Source organism: Canis lupus, chromosome 17 (genome assembly GCF_003254725.2).
Source record: "Canis lupus dingo isolate Sandy chromosome 17, ASM325472v2, whole genome shotgun sequence".
Lineage (NCBI taxonomy): Eukaryota > Metazoa > Chordata > Mammalia > Carnivora > Canidae > Canis > Canis lupus.
Window position 1 is genome coordinate 33,371,520 of NC_064259.1, and position 23,975 is coordinate 33,395,494.

Below are 23,975 nucleotides of genomic sequence, written 5' to 3' on the forward strand. Positions count from 1 at the left end.
TTCATTTTCTTTTGAATATATTCTGCCTAATTTTGTCCAAAATCCCAAGAACACCTTGGAGAAAAAGTAGACCATTTACAAAATGAGAACACAAACAAATATTTGTCTTGAGGTCATAAAATAATCTAAACATAAACCATAAAGATGCTGCTGATCAATTTTTAAATCTTTCATTTACCCACATAATTTATTTAAGGAACTTCGTGGTATCATTACACATGATATAGATGAGAATTTTCAGGATAAGAATTTATGAAGTTTGTTAAGAATGATATTAAAGCTTTCTTCTGATAAGACTAGCCACCTCAAAACTTTGATAGGTTTCTGTGGGTAAAATGCTTTGAAATTCCTCGTGTTCTGAAAGCAGGGCACTGAGCAATAGACTAACTGTTAAACAGCTCATTTGTCATATAGTTGAATATAATAAGGACAAACCTAGAAAATCACACACATCATGTGCCACCTTTGAAATTTTGTTATTCAGGGATGCCTTGATGGCTCAATGGTTGAGCATCTGGCTTCAGCTCAGGGCATGATCCCAGAGTTCTGGGACTGGGTCCCCCATCTGGCTCCTCACAGGGAACCTGATTCTCCCTCTACCTATGTCCCTGCCTCTTTCTCTGTGGTTCTCACGAATAAATAAATAAAATCTTTTTTAAAAAAGAAAAGAAGAGAAATTTTGTTATTCACTCTTTATTTTGGCCATCTCCTAAAGAAAAAACTATTAAAGGAAACCACATGATATGCCAATTAGTTAAGTATTATTAGGAGCATATTCCCCAGTAGGCATGCAATCCCCGGAATCCTGGGCTACAGTAAACAGCAATGGTAGGTCTGGTGGTATGATGAAGTCTAAGAGGTGCTAGCTGTGTGCAAGCCAAGCACTTATCACATTTCATAATCCCCAGCCCACTAAAACTACAAGATGAAGGTGGTGAGAGAACTGTGCTAAAGATTACAATTATAATCTCTGCCCCACTTCAGAAATGTATCTCCTCTGGGACCTCATCTAATGATCTAAATGTCTTCTTGTGAGACTCAGAAATCTTGTGATAGGCTACATGCTCCAGTTAGCACTGAAAAAGTTCCCCAGTGGCTTTTGAAATCTCCAAAATCTTGGCACAAAGATGATAGCTTAGATTCAAATATTTCTCCCCAACATTCAGCCAACTCCAAGACTGTGAATTCCAAAACACTCAGCTTGATCCATATAAATCTAATTCGATCAGAAAAGGAGACCATGCATTGCTCTGGAATAAAGAAGAATGGACAATTACATAAAGCATCACAATGCATCACAAAGGCACAGTCTCCCAAAAGGGAAAAGAGAAGGAAAGTTGTCCCTTCAAAGCTCTGTCTAGTGTAATCATATTTCATTTCCCACACAATAGACTCCAACATTTTAGTCCATTAGCATAGCAAGAAAGGTTCCATTCTTCAACCAGCCACTCACCAGTCCATCTGTACTGCCACACTCAAAAGGCCTTTCATTCACACATACACATAACCACTCCTATGTACTCCTACATCTACTCCAGTAACTCATTCTCTTCTTTCTGCCCGGTTATACATACCAACAACTTTCAAAGCCATAGAAGATCACCAAGAAACCAAAATGCTCTAGCTAATGGTAACAAACTTGATAGAGAACATGATTATTCTGTTAGAAGTCAGACTTAAAAGAAGCCTGATCTTGGTCCACCTTCTACTTTAGGCAAGGCACTTAACATTTGTTTCCTTTCTTATAAAATTTTTATTCAAATACAGATGTGTGGTAGAGACAGCTAGTTCTCTATATCCTTCATTGTTGCCCTACTTCACTCAGGGCAGTAAGGCACCAGCTTAATGACAGTGTTCCCAGATTCCTTAGCATTCAATATGATAAAGGGATTTAGCACTGAACCCTCAAAGATAAGAGGATTGCTATATGTATGGAATTCTATGGAAGTTTCTTAAAGGGCTCTGTTTGAGCTGGTAATTGCTCGTCTCTTGTCCTTCTCCTTTCTTTTGTGTTGCTTAGGACACAAACATGATTACTGACATAGCTGCAGCCATCTTAAACCATGAAGAGAGAGTGGAAGTCATATTCCAAGACAGTGGAGCCAGAACATAGAAGTTCCTGGCTCCCCAATGATAGAAGAATGACCATCCCAGCCATTGGAGATTATACCTCCAGACATCTTTTACTAGAGAAAGAAACAAACTTCTATTTTGTTTAAGCTTCTGTTGCTTTGCATTTTCTGTTATATGTAACTGAACTTAATCTTGTCTGAAACAAGGTTATGTTTTTTTCTGACTTGAAATTATATTAAGCCCCTAAGTGCTGACTTATTGACATAACTGTTGTCTAGAAGACTTATATTCACTATAGAAATATAAAATTATTCGATAAAAGATTGAGTAGTACTCCTACAAAATCATAACAGACTCAAGCACTGACTTTAGACATATGATTGGTATCTCTTTATAAACATTTCTAAGAGGTATTACAAAAGATATTCAGCTAGCTCTACATATAACACTGCTTAAATGAGGCCCAAAGCAGACCTCTGATAAAATATGAGGTTAATTCATTTATTAATATATTGTCAGCATCTTATTATTTTAGTACATTTTCTACCCATTTTAATGGTTCCTTTTTAAATTTTGATCTCTCTATTCTTTATTTACATTTTCTTTTTAGATGCCATTTCTGCTAAAATTCTAAAATGATATATGAGTCACACAGACCTAACACTCTTAACTCAACTATGCCAAAAAGCAGGAACACACTGCTTACATACCAATTAGTTTTCCTGAGTTAAGGCCCTAAGCCCTGCTCAGTAACATTCTTCTCTCTGGAAGATGCACATTGAGATGTCCCTCTGTAAAATAAATGTGGTCAAAGACTGGGACCTGAACAAAAAGCAGGAGACTACAGAAAGGAAATGTTTTGTTGAGAAATGCTTAGACAATTAGGATTGAATATTATTAATGTTTAACGGAAGCACGTTTTGTATTCTAAAATGAGGTCTCCAGGATAAGTACCGTAAAACTCATCAACCTCTACTTCTGATCTCTCACATATGCAATTCCTTGACATTTTGTCCTTGACATCCAGAAATGGAAAATGAGCTTGATTTAACTTGAGGAACTTGAGTTTTTGAAGCTTAAAAACTATAAAATCTACATCATCCTGTATAGTTGGAACATAAGACATGCTTATCACCATATCAAATTTTATTTTAGTGTTAGTAGTCAGTATGAACCACTTCCTCCAAATTAGAAACATTTCACTGATTTTATAAAAGCATGTGGACTCAGATTTGGCATCTAAACATATTCATATTTCCCACCCCAGTACTCAGCTCTAGCATCTTCAAGATGCCAATGCTATACACAGAACAAAACCCTTCAGATACCTCTATACTCTCCCCACTTTCCCAGGATTCAACCAGTGAAACAGACAGTAGGAGATATATAATAAGACAGTTATTGCAAGAAATTGGCTCACACAATTGTGGGAGCTGTCTGGGCACATGTGAAACCCACAGGGCAGGCCATCAGGAAAGGCAGACTGGAACTCTCGGAAAGACTGAAGTTGCTGTCCACAGGCAAATTTTTTCCTATTAGGGAAGATTCAGCTCTGTTCCTAAGGCCTTTCAGCTGATTGAGTCAGAGTCACACAAATTATCTTGAATAATCTCCCTCACTTAAAGCCAAGTGATTATAGACTTTAATCATATCTACTAAATACCTTCACAGCAATACCTAGATTAGTGTTTGAATAACTCGTAAAGACCATCAAACCCTCCTCCACAAACTCTTAGGCAGTAAGGCAGTAAGGTTGCCCTCTGCCTTGGATTTTGATCCCTATTAACAAATACAATACAGACAGAGTACAGCTATTTGAAGTCCTAATCTTCACCTTCTCACAGAGAATTTTGTAAAAGGCTTTCAAGAAGCTGTCATTGCACGTCACTCTTCACTTTTTTATCTTCTCATATGCCTCAGTCTCCATGACTAAGATGATTGTGTATTAAGTACCCAGTTTAATACCATCCCAACTGAGACCTATGACACAGGAAAGAAAACTCTCCAGGTCCTATGGAATTATTTCCTCAACTGTTATCTCAAGGAGGAAACAGGCAAGGAAAGCAAAGATGTGACCTGGTTTCAATCCAGCAAACTGGTTTGACTTTCCTCCAAGCAAAGACCACCCAGAATCCTGCAGATTCTCTTACCTCCTCCTTTCCCCTCTTCTTTTGTCATTTATCACATAAAAAATATACCCATTTTTATCTTGTACCAGCTGTACAAGTCAACTTTCTCCATAGTATCCCAGCATTTTTAGCCAAAATTGTTGCATTCTGATACAAAAGACAGGACCCTAAACAATGATGATAGTACTCTAAATAAAAATTTGCCATGACAAAGGTTCAGTGGGTGAGTTAGAATTTTAGGTTTGAGGAAGAGAGGGGAGGCTTCTAGAAAATATTTTAAAAGGGGGGTTAAAGTTGGGAAGGTTATTTTCAAAGACACAGGCTTGGGTCTAATTTGTTTCCTTTATTAATTATATGAACTTTGAAAAGTTTCAACCTTATCATCTTTCAGCTTTCTTGCCTATAAATAAGGAGAAGAGATGAAATTCTCTTACAGGTCTATATTCTTTGGCCCTATGGACATAAAGCAGCATAACATGGAGAAGAGCTGACCAGGAAAAGTATAGAAGAGTAACTTGAGGCATAAAGTAGAATGAAATGGTCAGTTTGGAAGGAAGGAAGAAGGAGGAAAAGAATAAGGAATGAGAGAAGAAAAAGATGGGGCACAAAGGTAAAGTATAAGAACATGCAGGTACATACAAGGAGAGAAAGGTGGGAACTGTGGCAAACTGGCGAGTTCAAGACCCCTCTATACAAAGTAGCTCCTATTAATCTCTATTCCAACTGCTTTGTGTAGGAAATACAGATCTAGTGGTGCTGGGTTTTAGAATTTTTCCAAAAAAGCCATAAATTTGGATGCTTATCTGACAACTGCTGATTTTTAAATGTGGACAAATTATTCAAATTTTAAAGAACAATATGCAAAACAGACACAATATATCTACAGATAGATTTATATATATATTAAAATATATATATAAATCTGAATCTTTCAGAGCCAAGACTAGGATGAAGCAAGAGAGGTACTCACCTCATGCACATTTAAGGAGACACCAAAACTTCAATAATCAAGATACATAATATTTTAATGCAATAATTTTTAAATAAAAATTATTGCAAAAAATACAATAACAAAATATCAAAAAAATATGAATTTTAAAAAAGGTTTATTGAGGTGTAATTTACATACAATAAAACTTATCTTAAACTTAAAGGAGACTATTTATTTTAAATTTTTTAAACATTAATTCCAATATAGTCAACATATTAGTTATATTGATTCCAAGTGTACAATATAGTGATTCCACAATTCTACATTACTCAGTGCTCATCTCAATAAGTGTACTCCTTCATCTATTTCACCCATCCCCCACCCAACCCCTCTGGTAATCACCAGTTTGTTCTCTATAGTTAAGAGACTGTTTTTTGGTTTGTCTCTTTTTGTTTTTTAAATTCCATATACGAGTGAAATCATATGGCATTTTTCTTTCTCTGACTTACTTCGCTGAGGATAATACCCTCTAGGTCCATCCATGTTCTTACAAATGGCAAAATTTCATTCTTTTTCATAGTTGAGTAATATTCCATTGTGTATATCTACCACCTCTTCTTTATCCCATTCCTCTGTGGATGGATACTTGGGCTGCTTCCAGAATTGACTATCGAAAATAATACCGCAATAAACATAGGGGTGCCTATATCTTTTCGAATTGGTACTTTTGTATTCTTTGGGTAAATACCCAATAGTGGAATCCCTGGATCACATAGTAATTCTATTTTTAATATTTTAAGGAATGTCCATACTGTTTTCCACAGTGACTGTGACCAAAAATATCAAAAACTTTAATAAAGACAGGCTCTGATCCTGTACTTGCACAACTCACATCCCTGGCCTCACCCCAATTCTGGCTCCATATATCCTTTACAGCTTCTGGGCTAAAGGCTTATAACAGGGGGCATGCTAGTGCCATAAATGCAAATAGAAAGCAGGATTGGGAGTGGAGATACTGAATTCAACAGCAGTCATTTATTCTGAGGTGCTGTGTGGGCATCTAGATGAAGGAGACTCTAAGCATTTGTGAAAGTGATATCAGTAAGTAGAAACAAAAATTAATACTTACTTGGTGTCTGTTATATTCTGGACAGACATATAATACCTGTTATATGCTTGGTGTCTGTTATAGGCTGGACAGACATATTATACCTCATCTAGCAACACTTATCAACATAACTCTTTAATTATGAGGTTTAATCTCCATTTAAGATATTTTTTTAAAGATTTTATTTATTTATTCATAGACACAGAGAGAAAGAGGCAGAGACACAGGCAGAGGGAGAAGCAGGCTCCATGCAGGGAGCCCGATGTGGGACTTGATCCTGGGTCCCCAGGATCACACCACAGGCTGCAGGTGGCACCAAACCGCTGAGCCACCAGGGCTGCCCTCCATTTAAGATATTTTTTAATGGATATTAAGGTCATTGCCTCAAGATCATACAAGTAGCAAATAAGACAACTGAGCTTGTCTGAATTCCAGGTCTGTCTGACTCCCAAATCCATTCTTGCCAATAAACTGTGCTGCCACGAGCAAGTCACATACATTTGCATGTCATCAAGAAACCCTGAGATTGGATGAGATTCCCAGAGAGCATAAATGACCCATCAAGCCTTTGTTGTTATCCTGGGGATCCTCTCAGTGATGGAGGCCCTTCCTTCTTGTTACTCTCAGGACAGGATCTCTTTGGACTAGAGTCTTCCCATCCACTAAGAAATTTCCTCTGCAGCTTTCTGGTCTTCAAGTATTATAGCCACTGAATTCTAAGCTCTTCTCACACATAAAGATCCCTGGCTTCCTTCCATATTTACTCATACCACTGCAGCGTTGTTAAAACAAAACCTGTTTCCACACTCTTTGGAACTTTGTGACTTGACCACCAGATTCTCATACGACTTGCATGTGAGTCCCTATGCCTTAACAACATTTAGCTCCAGATCATAATTCTTCCCAAATGTCCTGTTCATCAGGGCAAAATTAGCCATGTCTCAAAATATAACACCCCCAAATTTCTTGGTCAGCCTTATTTCCCTAGCATTTCTTACATAGGAGATTGACTACAGAAATGAATTATTTGTTTCTCGAATAAATTTTGTATCTTTCTCCTCCACCCATTTCTTACAGTTATGTCTTTCCCTTAGACTATCATCCTCCCTCCACTAGTATGGATCCTATCCATACTTCTAAAAGTAGCTTATATTTTACCCCCTCATGAAATGTTCTTTCACTAGCCCAGTCTAAATCAATCACTCTCTCTATAAACTATGACAGTGTTGATTCACTGGACACTCATATGCCATTTTTAATCAACAACACATCTATCTTATCTACCTAACTAGAAGAAGAGGAGCCAATGTCTTTTGCTTTGTTAATATTCCCAAAACTTCACACACAATGGAGGGGCTCTGATAAATATCCACTGAATGATGTGTTTCCAAAGCAGGGAAACCTGAAGTTTCAGACTTGTATATTCCTGACTCTCCTTAATTTCTCTCATTGGCTTTTTATTTCTAAAATAAAGATAGCATTATATGAAATTCCAGGAGTTTTATGAAGAATATGATGAGGATATTTTTTAAATATCTACTGATAAATTTTCCTTTTTGGTTTCTCTCCTAGCAATCTTTAACCATTTTTGGCCCTCTAGTTAGGTAGCAAATCCACCTAAGAAAGTATAAGATTTGGCTGAAAGAAGCCCCAATTAGTTAAGAAGAGAAAGAATAAAGCCCTTTTAACCAAAGGAAAAGGAACCCAATAGAAAGGGGAAAGAGGTTATTTGTAAGTATCCTCCTATCTCTTGCTTTTTTCCCCAGTACCCTCATCACCAGGGCCAAATATAAGGAAAAGCAATAGGAAGAGCCCCAAAATGCTAGAGAAACCAGAAGCAGGTCTGTACCATCATTCTCATTTGGGACTCTAGAAAGAGACCACTTTGAAGAAGGTTGTGCATTAACATAAAGAAAATATAGTACAGTCAGGATGCTGTGTTTTGGCCTATGTCAGGTATGTAGAGGATGCAGAACACCCAACAGGTCCCACAGAAGATGTGAAGAGTAGCTGAGAGTTCTAGCTGGTGAGCTCACTAATAAGATTATTGCAGGAAGAAGACAAGGGATTCTGTAGTAGAATGTTTATAGAAGACACCATCTAAGAAAATGAGCAAATTGGAATCTCAGCCAGAATCAAGGAAACTACTGCTAGCAAGACCTGAAGACAACAGAGGCCACATCTGCATCTTGACCATGTCAAAGAAAAAAACAAGAATCACACTAGACATGGACCATCAATCATGAACAGATGAAAGGGAGTAATCACACAAATTTTGCTGCCTAGAGACCATTAAGAGAAACACCTCAAATGGAAGAACAACAAATGTGCATGGGGATCTCATTCAATACCATGTGGGAAAGAGTTTTCCATTTCCCAAGATAATGACAGAAAAGACCTGAATTATTTGTCAATCTCCTCAAAAAAAATTAGTTTTGACAGAGGAATAATGGAATTACTTTAATTGACAAATTAAGTTTTCCTTTCCCTTTGTATGATGAAGGGCTTGAGGACAAAGACAACAGTTATAATATAAAGAAAGAGAGATGGTTTTCTTCACACATTTGAGTTATGGTGTGCCAATCTTGACATATATCTCCCCTCGCAATAAATTTACAATGAATATTTTGTATTAACTTAAGAAAGCAACTTATTCTACAAAACTAAGGACACCACACCACTAGATGTGCTTTAATCACTTATTTTCCTGACTGCTTTAAAGTAGGTTAAGAAAAAAATCTTCCCCAAGTAAGAAAAGAAATCATTATGACATGAGAGTTAACTGAAATTCTGCCCTATTAGATTTTGCTAAGAAGAGAAAAGTGCCAGGCAAGGGGATTTCAAGGATGAGTTATTATATTTGCAAATTGGTATAATGAAAATAACCTAGGCAGTACCATGAATTTAAATGAGCTGTATAATTTTTTCATAAGTTTTAATATAATTGTTCATGTCTTCCATGAAATAGTTAAAGTTGCTGATTCTTTTGCATAAATCAATATGCTCTGAACAATAAAGCTAATAGCCCAGTAAAGTCTATAAAATGTAGTTGTGTAGCTGTTTCCAGGGCTTTACTGCAGGGGCTAAACAGCAGTTTCTATTTCTAGTCGACTGCTGTCTTTATCAAATTACTTCCTTGATTCAGTGACAGCTTTTTAAGACATCTTCTAACGGAAAACTTCAATTTCTCATCTTTGTTCTTTAACAATGTACTTTTTAAAGTAATAGGATAGACTACTGTTATATTTTTGAAGGTTTTTAATAATATTAAAAACAATTATGTACATGTAAAGCTGGATGTACAAAATATAATTCATTTTGCTATTCATCATAGAAACATGCATGGTCTTACTAATTTCACTAATATTATGTTATTATATTTCATAGCCATCTAAAGTATTAAGCGCTAATATAAGCAAACAGAAGTATTTTAATCCAATGATAAATAATTTGTTTTTAAGCTTTGTGTTCTTAGTTATGTAGCTTTTTCAAAAAGAGATCCAAAGAAACAAATATAAGAATGCATGATCAAAGAAAAGGCTTCTACTGAGAATGGGGGTTAGCAGTCTCACAATTTTAGATTATTATGTTAAATATATCTTATTAGATATAAGATGGTAATGCTAATGGATGTTCACCCGTCAGCTTTCTCTGTGCAGCAAAATTACAAAAGATGTTTTTAATGACTATAGCACACTAGCTATGTTTATCTGACATCTACTTGAAATTAAAAAGGCTTAAAATATTATGCAGATTTAACTATTATAATCCAAAAAACACTTTAATCCAAAAAAATATTTTATATCTAATTAAATTCTTGCTTATTTTTATTGCAACTCTTTAAAAAGTTAGAACAAATTGCTTGTTATGAATTGATACCCCAATAATTTAACGTCCTAAATTTAAACCAGATTTGTTTTCTGTTCTGTATATAAGGAAAATGAATTAGATGACTTTCATGATTCCTAAGATTATCTACTGTTTTACCTAAATTTTCATGCTAGAATTCAGTCATAAGGCATACCATTTATCTCAAAAATTTCTTAAAATATAGAGCAGTTGTGGCAGACACACAGATTGTATGAGCTCAGAGTAACCTGAGATTTGAACTGTCCCTCTGGCATTTTCTCATTCTAAATATGGAGTGGCTTGATAATCCCCTTGGTTTCTAAATTGATGGAGGATGGTCTGAGAGAGGCCTGACATAATTCCTACCCTCAGGTATAGCCTCAGAGCAGTGTCTTAGGGAGAAAGCATCAGTCCTAATTCAGGCCCTAGTACATTCTGATCCATCTCCAAATCTGTCTAGGAATCCCAAGACACTTACAGGGAAGTCTCCAAAGCCCAATTCCAGCGGGGTATAACTATTTTTAACAATTTAAAAAGGGGTATAAGTGTGTGTATACATATACATACAGACATACAACTTATGATAAGTTGTCCACTCTGCGTCTTCAACTTTTTATCTATATAACGAAAGGAACACACTAATGATCTCCAAAGCCTTTGCCTGTTCAAAAATTCTGTAATTCCTCAAATGAGATCTCTTTCTCCCCACCTCCCTTCAAAATGGTGATGGATGAGACATAAAATTTTTCAGTGGGAAGAGAGTACTGAAAGTTTGTGTAAGAAATTAAACATCTAAAAGGAGTTTTATAATGAAAATAAAGTTTATATTAGGTGTAGAGTTTAAAGGATTTAATAACATTAGTTATTAAATGGAAAAAAAATCAATGTGAAACCAAACCTTAAGGACAATCTTTTTTTTTGCATTTCTATCAATAGACCTCAAAATGTTTGCTCATCAACATTTGTGTACACCTCCTTGCAGCAAAAAGACAAGGAAACTTGAAAGGTAACCAATTCCAAATAAACTCTCATGAAGATGTAACACCTTGTTGTAGTTAAAAAGAAGGAACATTTTCAAAATGTACACAATATTGGGGAATTAAAGAAACATCTCATAGGAACTCTCATTGGCTAACTTGCAACCTTTCAAGTATCCAAGAGGAAAAAATAGTCAATTGATACAAACTGAATGATTAAATATCCATTATTTTATTTTTTTAAAGAAAATTAACATAAAACCACACAAGAAAAGTGATCCTAGCAGAACAGAATCACTTAGTATTAATTATAATACTGAATAATATGTGAATACATATGAGAATTCTCTTTATTAACTATATAACATATGAGATGTACTGTCCTCATCCTGTATAAACAGGGTAGATACAAAGAACTGGTAAGTCAATTCTGTCCTATTAATGGCAGAAACTACTCTGAGAGCAAGCAATATTCACCACAAGGGGCATTTCCAATAACCAGGCAGAAAGTTGATCCAAAGTTACTTGACCTTGTTGGTCACGTCTGGCATAGCGACTGTGTTCCAAGATGATGGATTAGCCAAATATCCTAAAAAAGAGATGTTTTTATGCAGGCTTCATCCTTTGTCTCCTGAGAGATGAAGTCTTGATGGCCTTACAATTAAGGCGTTAATATTTATTAAGTATAATTTTCCAGTAATACTTGCAAAGGAGGTCAAAATATAACAATTTCAGGACAATGAATATAATATTGTCTAAATTGAACTTAAAGGTCATATCATTTGGAGAAAAACACCAAGTTTCAAACAACTAAAACCTACAAAAAAGGCATATGTTGAGTTTTTAAAGCCCCATTGATATAGCTGCTTTATTCCTATTAAAAAGAGGCCCAGCCTCTTTTTATCTCTATCTTTTCATCTCAGACTGGAAAATTGCAATTGGACTCTACTAGGTAATAATTCAATATCCCAATTAAAAAGCAGTTGCTTGGTAATTCAAAAAAATTTATAACCTGGGCAGCCCCAATGGCCCAGCGGTTTAGCGCCGCCTTCAGCCCGGGTTGTGATCTTTGAGACCCAGGAACGGGTCGGGCTCCCTGCATGGAGCCTGCGTCTCCCTCTGCCTGTGTCTCTGCCTCTCTCTCTGAGTGTCTGTCATAAATAAATAAATAAAATATATATTTTTTAAATCTGTAACCTTGGAAAGTTCAAGGTAGGATTCCTAACTCTAGGAAAGAGATATAACAATAATATGTTCTAAGCTAATAAAGCAATAATCTGAACTTCATAGAATCAATATCTCTGTAATTCATTTAATAAGTCTTATAAGAATATTGGCAATGTTTGTGTATTTTTCCTGATCTTTAAGGTATTCAAATTATTTTTAAAATATGACATATAAGCTGTTAATTTTAGTTCTTTAGGAGAATTTGCTTAAAAAGTTTTGTAATCCATATTTTTATCTCTGTAAAATTTTAACTTACAAAGGTATAAATTTTAACATTTATATAATGTCTAAAAGTTTACAGTTATGTTGTCCAATATGATACCCGCTAGCTATCTGTGCTATTTAAATGTAAACAAATTAAAATGAAATACAATTAAAAATTCAGTTCGATCACACTTGCCACATTTAAAATGTTCAGTAGCTAGAGGGACGATGACTAGTATATCTGACAGCACAGACATGGAAGTTGTATTAGCTTACTTTCAGATGTGTTAGGACATAGACTAACCAACTATACTTATAAGACGCTCAAAAATACAGTGGTTCACTTAGCCCAGTCAAGAAAGAAGTTCCTTTCTTTCTTATCTAACAGTCTAGAATTGGTGGGTGGTCCCAGCACAGGATTGGTAGGTAGAAAGGCAACGTTAGTCCATGTGGTTTCCAAGAAGCCAGGTCTTTCTTTCCTGTGTTGTTGGTCCTTAGGGTGCTACCTTATTCTGCAGGATTGGAACTGTCTCTACAATGTCTTATCTACATGTTCCAGAGTATCAGAAGAGGAAGAAGAGAAAATGAAGGACAAGAAATTGCATTTACAGAGAATATGACAGAAAGTTGCACACATTACTTCCATTCACATTTTGTGGCTAAAAGATAATTGAGCCCACATCTGGTTGTTATGGAGGCTGGGGAAGGTGGTCAGGTTGTGTGTCTGTATACTCATCTGCAACTTGGGCCAGAGCAGTGTTATTTCTTAAAAATACAGGAAAATGATTGCTGAAGAACCACTCTTCCACAAGGGAATACATTTAATGGGTTTATGGCAGGGCAGGGCAGATAGTGGAAATTAAGCAACATTTAAACAGTAGATGTTTTCCTCACACAACCATCTGTGAAAAGTAAAACTCTAATCAACTTCCATTCTACTGGTTATATAAATTCTACTACTAATACATTTTGTTCTGGGTGAAATAATGTAAACCAGTAATAGAAAATTTACAGTTTCATTTAAAAACTCACTAAAATAAAGTGTTACTGCCCTGGCTATTAAAAAATAAATATTAGCTTTCACTTTTAACTCAACTTCTTAATAAGGAAAAAATTCTTTAAATAATAGTGCTACCCATAAAATCTGTAAAATAATGTACTCAAGTCAACACTGCATAATTATTAGGTCACTGTACATTCCAGCCAAAAACAATAGTTAAACCACATATATAAATAAATCTAACAATACTACAGGCATGTTTTATAGATTAAACTTAAGTTTCAAAGTAAATGTCTAAATATTTGATTTTGTGCATGAGGAACTAAAAAAGGACATTAAAATACATTAAAATAAAATTCATTCTTCTTTAATAAAAGATGATTTGTTATTGAGCTTCAATCCTCCATTTTTAACCTTCCAATGAAAGTGGTATAATAGTGGTTTATATACTTACCTTCCACTTGTGAAAAATTGTTTCTTAAAATCACATATACTTATTAAATATTTAAATTACATATTTTAGACAATAGAAATTACCAAAAGGACAATAAAAATTACAAGACCACAACCATCTTTTAGCTATTGCATCTAAAAATTCAAAAATGTGCTTTATAATTATTGACAATAATTTCTTCTGATATGTTTTTGTTCAAATAAAAATGTATGAAGAACTTTACTCATAAGTCTTTTTTAGAAATAAGAACAAATTTCAACTGTTGGCTGAAAACTATTTCAAAAATCAAAACTGATTAATTTTGCATTAATAATAAAAGTTTCTCAGACCAATGATTCCCATGTGATTGCTAAATTATACTGACAGGAGCCCCTAGTACTGGCAAGTCAATGTTCATGTTAGTCAACAGTGTCTGTAAAACAATTGTGTATATTTCATTACTTTTTAAATTGACCTTAAATAATATGTTAAATGCACTATCTCTAAAGCAAATGAATTCTATTTTAATTTCTTATCATTGGATTTGAGCAAGCAGTTTGAGAAACCCGTTTCAATAGCAATCAAGATATTTCCCTTTCTCATTTCCTCTTATCAACATCTAAGAGGGAAGAGTGCAATAAAAGGGAAGGGTAGCATCCTTTCAAGTTGCTTTCTGCATTGTCTATTATTAGTTTTTGAATATTTTCCCATCTGACTCACATGGTCCATTTACATGCATATTTCTAATCTGCTAGGATTAACACCAACAATTCCAACCCATTCAAAAAATTACATAAAGCAATGGAGAGTGACATTTTATAATGATTATTTTGTATCTATTCTACAACTTTAAGAAAAAAAAAAAAACACTTCACTTCTTATTCCACAATATGAGTCATCAGATACCATGCAAAATCCTTACAATATAGAATACTTTTAAAAGCTGGATTCAGGGGGGTGGGGAGCAGAAAAAAAGAAAAAAAATTCTATAACTGCACAAAAGAACTGACAAGAAATTGAAAGCAATCCTCAGAGGCCAGAACTGACAAGCAGAATCCAGAGAGAGAACAAAATGCTTATGTTGGTACCTGTCATGGGAACATCTGCTGATCCCGAGAGGCCTACAGCTTCATGCTTACCAGGCTATGTGACTAAAGAACAGGGATAAACCTAGGGACTAAACCAAATAGGAAGTTGGATTAGACTCTCATAAAAAAAAATAAATCCCTGAGAGCTGACATCTTAGTGAAAGAATGAACTGAAATTTTAAGACTCCATACTGCACAAGGAGAAGATAAAGATACTTGCCTATTTTATTTCTGTTAGCTCTAGGATGAGAAGGAATGATCATCTCTTCTGAAAATTCTTAAACCAGAAGCCTAATCTCAATTGAAATGGAGCAGAAATCATATTATTTGCTTATGATGCTCCCCAGAAGCCTTGGCCAATAATTTAAAGTAGTCATGAATTAGTAGTATGCCTTGACACCAAGCAGAGGCAAACTCAAACACTCTGAAAGAAAACACCTTAAAATTAAAACTTGAGAGAATTTTCACAGATAAACTCCCAAAGAACATGAACTCACAGTCAAAAAACTTGAAAACACAAGGAATCAACTTACTATGAACAAAAATCAATAGAAATAACAAATAAGATCAAATCCACTTAGATGGCATATATTAGAATTATTGAGTAAAGACTTAAATATATATGTTTACTGTACTTAAAGAGTTAAGAGAACTGACATAGAACATACATCAAAAAGGGATTTTACAATTTTAAAACTTCCAGAAAGCAATATAAAAGATAATCTGTTTTTAAGAAGAAGAAGAAACATAAATGGCCAATAAATACATCAAAAGGTGTTCATTCAGGGAAGTAAAAAGTAAAATCAGAGAAAAACTATATTATACATCAAAATACATTAGAAAATTCTCAAAAGTCTGACAATGTCAAATTTGGCAAGTATATAGATAGAGCAAGGGGAATCTCACTCTCATATGTAACTGGTAAGAGAATCAACTGATAGATACACTTTGGAAAAGTCTGGCATTATCTGTTAGAATGGAAAATACCCCTACCCAAAGTAATTCCATTAATGTATGAATACTCAAGAAAAATTCATGTACACTTATATGCTACACAATAGTGGTTATAGCAGCCTTATTCAAAATACAAAAAAAAAAAAAAAAAAAAAAAAAACCCTGGAGACTAAATGTCCATCTCTAGTTGACCAATGGAATGAACAAACTACAACTAGATGCAAGAACACAGATGAATCTCAAGACATAAGCAAAACAAACAAAAATATGTGCAGTATATACAGTCTCAAGCAAAACTAAACTACATTATTTAATGATGTATTTATAAGCGGAAAACCATAAAGAATAATAAGGAGATGGTTAATATAAAAGTCAGGATAGTAGTTATCTTTGGGGGTAGGAAAATTGCAATGAAGGAAAGCAAATGTATGCTTTGGAGTGCTGACAGTATTCTTTTTTCTTTTTTTAAGATTTTATTTATTCATGAGGGACACAGAGAGGCAGAGACATAGGCAGAGGGAGTAGCAGACTCCCTGTGGGGAGCCAGATGCAGACCTCGATCCCAGGACCCCAGGATCATGACCTGAGCCAAAGGCAGACACTCAACTGCTGAGCTACCCAGGCATCCCACAGATAATGTTCTTAACTAGGATGGTGGTTATATGGAAGAATTTCTTATCATTTATTAAGCTATACATATAGTTTTATTTTGCCCATATGTTTATATGGCAAAACAAATTTATGACTAATATAGATAAAAATCTAAAACTGAGAGATTTTGCAGAGAGTATTATTATTCACTGATTATTCCATGTGTTCCTTTACATTTTGCAGTCTTCTCTGAAATTCAGTTGTACCAATGTGATTATTTCTGGTTAATGAGCTATTAGTAGAACTCATACGTGTCTTCTCCAGGTTGAAGAACTTAAAAATAGGCCTAAGTTCTCCATACTCCCTCTTCCCCTGCTGTGGCAAGACTTGAATCCCCATTTTGAGATAGTAAAGCCACAAAATGTAAGCAAACTTCATTCCTTGATGCCAGTTTGGAATGGAGATATTCTGCAGAAACACTGAGCCCTCAGAGCAATTTCCATGAATGAGAAATAAAGCTCATATTTAAAGCTATTAAGAGTTCAGGATTTAAATATTTCTGCAGCATAACAGCCTAAGTGACCAATGTAAATGAATTAAGAACAAATAAGATAAAAATAGAACTAAACATATTAAATAGTATGCTCCTCAAAAAATTTTTTCATGGTATATGTGAAAGAGAGGTAAAGCGACATGGAGAATAAAATGAGAATTACAGCTCCAGAAAATTTTCTACAGAGAAGAGAAGAGGTAAAATTCATAGAGATATTGGCTCTGGATCTTTCTAAATTATTTAAAGAGAACATTCCTCAAATTCAAGAAACCCTGTGATGTCAAGATAAAGAAAAAGAAAGGCACATGTAGACATGTCATATGGAACTACATAACATCAAAGACAAAAAAGAGATATAAAAAGTAGCTAAAGAGCTAGAATCAAAACACAAGAAAGTTTTATCCTCTTTATGGTTTTTTGTTTTATTTTGTTTTGTTTTGTTTTGTTTTGTTTTGTTTTGTTTTGTTTTGTTTTTTTACCACTGGAGAAGGAACCCTCATGCACTCTTGGTGGAAATGTAAATTGGTTCAGCCAACATGGAAAACAGTATGGAGGTTCCTCAAAAAATTAAAGATAAAAATACCATATGATCCAGTAATTCCACCACTGCTTACTCAAGGAAAATAAAAACACTAATTTAAGAAGATATATGCACCCTTATGCTTATTGCAGCATTATTTACAATAGCTAAGATACAGAAGCAACCCAAGTGTCCATTTATAGATAAATGGAAAAGAAGATATACACACACATACACACACACACAGGAATATTATTCAGCCATAAAAATGGATAAGATCTTGCTATTTGTGACAACACGAATGGACCTAGAGGGTATTATCCTAAATAAGCCAGGCAGAGAAAGAGAAATACCATATGATTTCACCTACATGTGGAATCTAAAAAGTAAAACAAATGAATAAGCAAACAAATAAAAGGCAGAAACAGACCCATAAATACAGAAAACAAACTGATGGTTCCAGAGAGGAAGGGAAACTAGTGTAACATTGTGTGTCAACTATACTTCAGTTCTTTTTTAAGTACCCAAAAAGTCACACTATCCATAAAGGTATAATAATTTAGTCTTCCAGCTGACTTCTACAAGCTACAATAATATCCAAAAGGCATTAGAATAATGTCTTCAGAATACTAAGAGAAATTGATTGCCGAAGTGTAATTCTATACTCAATGAAACTACCATCAAGAGCAAGGATAGAATAAAGAAATCTTCAGGTTTTCAAAAATAGAGAATTTATTGCCAAAAGCTTTTGATCTGTCACAGATGGGACTGCTAAAGGGATCAACCTGGCAATGCCTTCAAAATATCAATCACCTTACTCTGGACCAACAATCCCATTTCTAATAAATGTACATCTTAGTGGATGATTAAAGCCAAATTCTGGACTCATCTTTGACCCCCTTTCTCATCTCATGTACAGAATTCAATCATCTGGAAATTCTTTTGTCTCTATCAAAAGAATATTTACAGAAGTGGCCATTTCCTACCATTTTCATTGACCCTACTCTCAAGTGAACCGCTTTATATATCATCTGAATTATAGTAATGGCCCCTAAACAAATCTCCCCAACCTACCTTAGGCTCCCTAGAGACCATTCGCACTGCAGCAGCCCCACCTCTCTTCATAAAACTTAGAGTCAATCAGGTGGCTCGTCTTCACAAAACCCTCTAGTGGCTCCCCATTTCACTCAGAGTATAAAACAAAATGTATATAATCACCTAATGTGAACTGGTTCCACTACTCTTTAAACTTTTCTTACTACTAATTTCCATGTTGCTCATCCAGCCTTATGGTGGTCTCTTCTGTTTCTCAAACATACCAAGCACACTCTCCCACTTATTCTGCTACCAGACTGGTACCTCCAGCTGGAATGCTCCTCCCCCAGGCAGCCACATGGCTAAATCTGTCACTTCCTTATTCTTTGTTCAAATGCCACCTTCTCAAGGAAGTCCACCCAGACCACCCAATATGAAACTGCAAACGCTCACCTACTGCTCCAAATACTTTTCACCCTGCTCTTTTTCTCTCCATACCACTTATCAACTTGAAAATACTGCATAATTTACTTTTTTATTTTATCTATTATTTATTGTCTCTCTCACCAGAATGTAACCCTAGTTGTTTCAAGCAGATCCTGAAATAAAAACGTGAATGTAAATAGTAGTTCCTTTGAAAGGCATTGCCAGAAAGCACAGTGAGGGGTTGGGAGGTGAAAAAGGAAAGAGAAAAAAGCCAATATAGTGTACGATACTGAACAGGCTAAACTGGAGAAACGGGTGTCTTCCCACTGGGGACCCTCAGAAATACTGCTGTGGGTGTGCTTCAGAATCATTCCATACTTTACTGGTTGAGGATCATTCTTGGGCACTAACTCTACAGCATTTCTGAATTACCACATAACCAAGCTTGCTTCTGTGGCTAGAGAATATCCTCTGGCAGAGAGAGATGAAGAAAGACATTAGCATATCGAGCATTTCCTCTGAGATCTCAAAGATAAACAAAGAGATATGGGCAAGTACCAACAGCTTCACTACCATAGAGAACTTTGTCTTTCTGTGTATTTGTTTTAATTGATATATCCCAAAGGTCTAGAAAAGCCCCTGGCACTTGGTGAGCGCACACATTAAAAAAAAAAAAAAACTATGTTGAATGTTGATGAATAAAGGGCCAAAAAGAAGTTACACGAATTTAGAAAATACTTCTAACTAAACAAAAGAGAATATCCCACATGTCATAACTTGTGGGATACAGCCAAAATAGTACTTTGAAATAAATGGATAGCCAGAAATACTTGTATTACTGAATTTAAAAGTTCAAAAATTAATAATCAAAGCATTCATTTAAGTCATCAGAAAAAAACAGTATGATAAGCTCAAATGAATCCAAATAAAAGAGTTAAAGACAAGAACAAAATTTAAATAGACAACAAAAGTACAATAAAGAAAACTAAGCCAAAAGTTGGTTTTTAAAAAAGAATACTAAACTGATAATATTAGCAATATTCATCAAGAAAAAAAGAGAGAAAGTACAAACTAAAATGTGATTAAAACAAGAACACAATTGCAGATAGAGAATGAAAAGATAAAAGAACATTATGGGTAAAATTATGCCAACCTGGAAACCCCTCTAACAAAATGAATTAATTGGTAATTAAGCATCTTCCTACAAAGAAAATACCAGACCTGGATGGCTCCACAGGCAAGTTTCTACCAAATGTTTAAAGAACAAACTCCAATTTTGTGCAAACTTTTCCAAATATGACAAAAGAGTTGGGGGTGGGCATTATTTAAAGAGGCTACTTAATTAGCTATTGCTGTAATAATGTTTAGTATTTTACAACCACAAGTAATTATATGACGTTGGTAAGGAAAGAGAAATATAGATCAATAGAACTGAGCAGAGTCCATGAAGAAGTATGCATTCTTGTATACATCATATGTGATGGAGATGCAGAAACAGGCAGGACCATGCAGTAAATTGCACTGGAACAAATGGCTTTTCATATGGGGGGGGGGGTGAAATTGAAGGATGTAAATAAAAAGAAAAAAATGAAAATATTTTAGAAAAAAAATACATAGGTGGATTTCTTTATGAACTCCTGATAAGTAAGACAAAGAAACACAGACCCTAAAGGAAAAGATTGGTAAATTCAACTACTTTAAAATTAAGAACTAGGAGAAGTCAACTGCAAGACACGTAATCCACAAAAGAGTTTTAAAAGAAAACCTACAAATATATAAGAAAAAGGAAAATCTATTAGAAAAATGGGCAAAAGGCAGATACTTCACAGAAGCAGAAACACAAATCTAAAATATAGAAATGCACTCTATTCTCATTAGTAATTAGGAAAACGTAAATAAGACCAGGAGATTTCATTTTAAATGTACGAAACTGAAAAAAAATATATAACCAGGCATTAAGAAGTTCTGACACAAAGGGACTTTTTTGTGGTTTTTAAATTTTATTTTTTATATGTATATTTTTATTGGAGTTTAATTTGCCAACATATAGTATAACCCTCAGTGCTCATCCCATCAAGTGCCCCCCTCAGTGCCCATCACCCAGTCACCCCATCCCCCACCCACCACCCCATGTTTGTTTCCCATAGTTAGGAATCTATCATGTTTTGTCACCCTCTCTGATTTTTCCCACTCATTTTCTCTCTTTTCCCCTACAATCCTTTTCACTACTTTTTATATTCCCCGAATGAATGACACCATATAATGTTTGTCCTTCTCCAATTGACTTAGTTCACTCAGCATAATACCCTCCAGTTCCATCCACGTCGAAGCAAATGGTGGGTATTCATCATTTCTAATGGCTGAGTAATACTCCATTGTATATACACACCACATCTTCCACACAAATCTTAAGAGTATTTGTTCCAACTCTCTGAAGAAAGTCCATGGTATTTTGATAGGGATTGCATTGAACGTGTAAAATGCCCTGGGTAGCATTGACATTTTCACAACATTAATTCTTCCAATCCCTGAGCATGGAATATTTTTCCATCTCTCTGTTCTCTCAATTTCTTTCAGAAGTGTTCTGTAGTTTTTAGGGTATAGGTCCTTTACCTCTTTGGCTAAGTTTATTCCTAGGTATCTTATGCTTTTGGGTGCAATTGTAAATGGGATTGACTCCTTAATTTCTGATTCTTCAGTTTCATTGTTAGTGTATAGAAATGCCACGGATTTTTGAATATTGATTTTGTATCCTGCCACATTGTGAATTGCTGTAAGAGTTCATGCTGGGCTCTCTGCTGCGGACCGTCGGGCAGATGGTTCCTTCATCAGCTTCAGGCCAAGTTCGAGGTTATTATGTGGACTGGAAAACGTTGCGTGATGTGAAGAGACGAAAAATGGCCTATGAATATGCAGATGAGAGGCTACGGATCAATGCACTCAGAAAGAATACCATCTTGCCAAAAGATCTTCAGGAAGTGGCTGATGGAGAAACCGCCGCCCTTCCCCGGGATAGCTGTCCTGTCAGAATCCGAAACCGGTGTGTTATGACATCCCGTCCACGTGGTGCAAAGCGGCGCTGGAGGCTTAGTCGTATTGTCTTCCGTCACTTAGCAGACCACGGGCAGCTGTCCGGGGTCCAGCCAGCAGTATGGTAACCGGCTTCTGAACCTTCTGAGCAGGGAAACCAGTTCTGGCAAGAAGAGACCTCTCCGCTCGGGGAGAACCTAGTTTCACAGGGGTGCAGCATGGGAGTCTGCTCTGCCTGATGCTGCCTACGGCTAAAGTACTTTTTAACTTCAAATGAAGAAATTTGGATGTTTCATTCTGTCCGTGAATTCCAGCTATCTGGGAATTATCTTTTCTCTTGGACTTAAAAATGAAACACACTGTTTCCATGCATGGTACAAGGAGTAGAGTAATAAAAAATATTCTGTGAGAAAAAAAAAAAAAAGCTTTCTGTACACCAGCATGTTGGGCGATTTTTTTTTTTTTTTTTTTTTAGAGATGACAAGTTTTAATGACACAGCCAACACTCACAATCACAGTTGGCTCTTCAGACAACTTGATCTTTGGGGCAAGATTTTGTGTAGAGTCAAGCAATACACAAAAGCACATGAGCAAGAGAGGCAGCATTCCGGCTTCTAGTGAGGGAGCGAGATATCTAGGTCTCATGATCAAAGTCCTTTTTTTTTTTTGATTGTTACATATATATTTTTTAATTTTAATACAGAGTCAGATTTCAGAAGCTGTACAGAGGAGAGCCAAAAACACTTTAAACATTCATGATTAGCTTTAGTATTTTTTACGGTACATACTGAAAATGTTATCATTTACTAGTAAGGAATGCCAAGTGTGTCCATCACCATTTGAATAGCTTGTAGGGGATTTGTGATTTCTTCCATGTCATCTCTTCTCAAAACCCAATCCGGTTTAAGTCTTGAAACTATTCTGGTTCTTACAGGTGTTTCTGGAATAAAGGGAGTACTTATAGAAGAATTCATCTTTTGTTTATAAAGTGTTCTTTCAGTATTCATTTTATGTTTACGAGCTGTAAGCTTGTAGAGACTATAAATACGGTCAACAACTTTGGACTTACTTCGAACACTAGAGGCCCTATTCGTTGTCTTCAATAAAACAGCTAACAAACAACAGGTTTTTGTAAAAATGCTTCCACCCTTGTCTGTAACTTTGTCAGCAGGTTTTTCTCGGTACATCTGCAAAAGGTCCAGCAGTGTATCTATGCAGTGGAGTCTTTTGGGTTTTCTATGTACAGGATCATGTCATCTGCAAAGAGAGAGAGTTTGACTTCCTCTTTGCCAATTTGAATGCCTTTTATTTCTTTTTGTTGTCTGATTGCTGAGGCAAGGACTTCTAGTACTATGTTGAATAGCAGTGGTGAGAGTAGACATTCCTGTCGTGTTCCTGATCTTAGGGGAAAGGCTCCCAGTACTTCCCCATTGAGAATGATATTTGCTGTGGCCTTTTTGTAGATGGCTTTTAAGATGCTGAGGAATGTTCCCTCTATCCCTATACTCTGAAGAGTTTTGATCAGGAATGGACGCTGTATTTTGTCAAATGCTTTCTCTGCATCTATTGAGAGGATCATATGGTTCTTGTTTTTTCTCTTGTTGATGTGATCTATCACGATTGTTTTACGAGTGTTGAACCAGCCTTGCAACCCGGGGATAAATCCCACTTGGTCCTGGTGAATAATCTTCTTAATGTACTATTGGATCCTATTGGCTAGTATCTTGTTGAGAATTTTTGCATCAGTATTCATCAGGGATATTGGTCTATAACTCTCCTTTTTGGTGGGGTCTTTGTCTGGTTTTGGAATTAAGGTGATGCTGGCCTCATAAAACAAGTTTGGAAGT

The 23,975-nt window shown here is 35.4% G+C and overlaps 1 protein-coding gene and 1 long non-coding RNA gene across 4 annotated transcripts in view; one reads left to right on the top strand and one right to left on the bottom strand.

Annotated features, from left to right (window-relative positions):
• Positions 1-335: 335 nt before the first annotated feature.
• LOC118351201 (uncharacterized) overlaps positions 336-23,975 on the bottom strand; it is a 185,855-nt gene continuing 162,215 nt past the window's right edge. Inside the window, exons 5-6 of one of the 3 annotated variants that reach the window (XR_007402929.1) lie at positions 2,784-2,864; positions 336-1,250 (exon numbers count right to left, since the gene is read on the bottom strand). This is a non-coding gene — a long non-coding RNA (uncharacterized LOC118351201). Of the gene's footprint in view, positions 1,251-2,783; positions 2,865-11,278; positions 11,657-23,975 lie in introns of those variants that run through there. The other 2 variants (XR_007402928.1, XR_007402927.1) reach the window with 2 other exon arrangements.
• LOC112664467 (28S ribosomal protein S14, mitochondrial-like) lies at positions 10,982-22,546 on the top strand. Its single transcript, XM_049095534.1, has 2 exons — positions 10,982-11,096; positions 21,798-22,546. The coding sequence occupies exon 2, from the start codon at positions 21,882-21,884 to the stop codon at positions 22,254-22,256; it is 375 nt and encodes a 124-aa protein (XP_048951491.1). The 5' UTR covers positions 10,982-11,096; positions 21,798-21,881; the 3' UTR covers positions 22,257-22,546.

What these genes read in the sequence shown, in the direction of transcription:
- LOC112664467 (XM_049095534.1), top strand. Translation starts at nt 21,882, where the DNA reads ATGCTGGGCTCTCTGCTGCGGACCGTCGGGCAGATGGTTCCTTCATCA.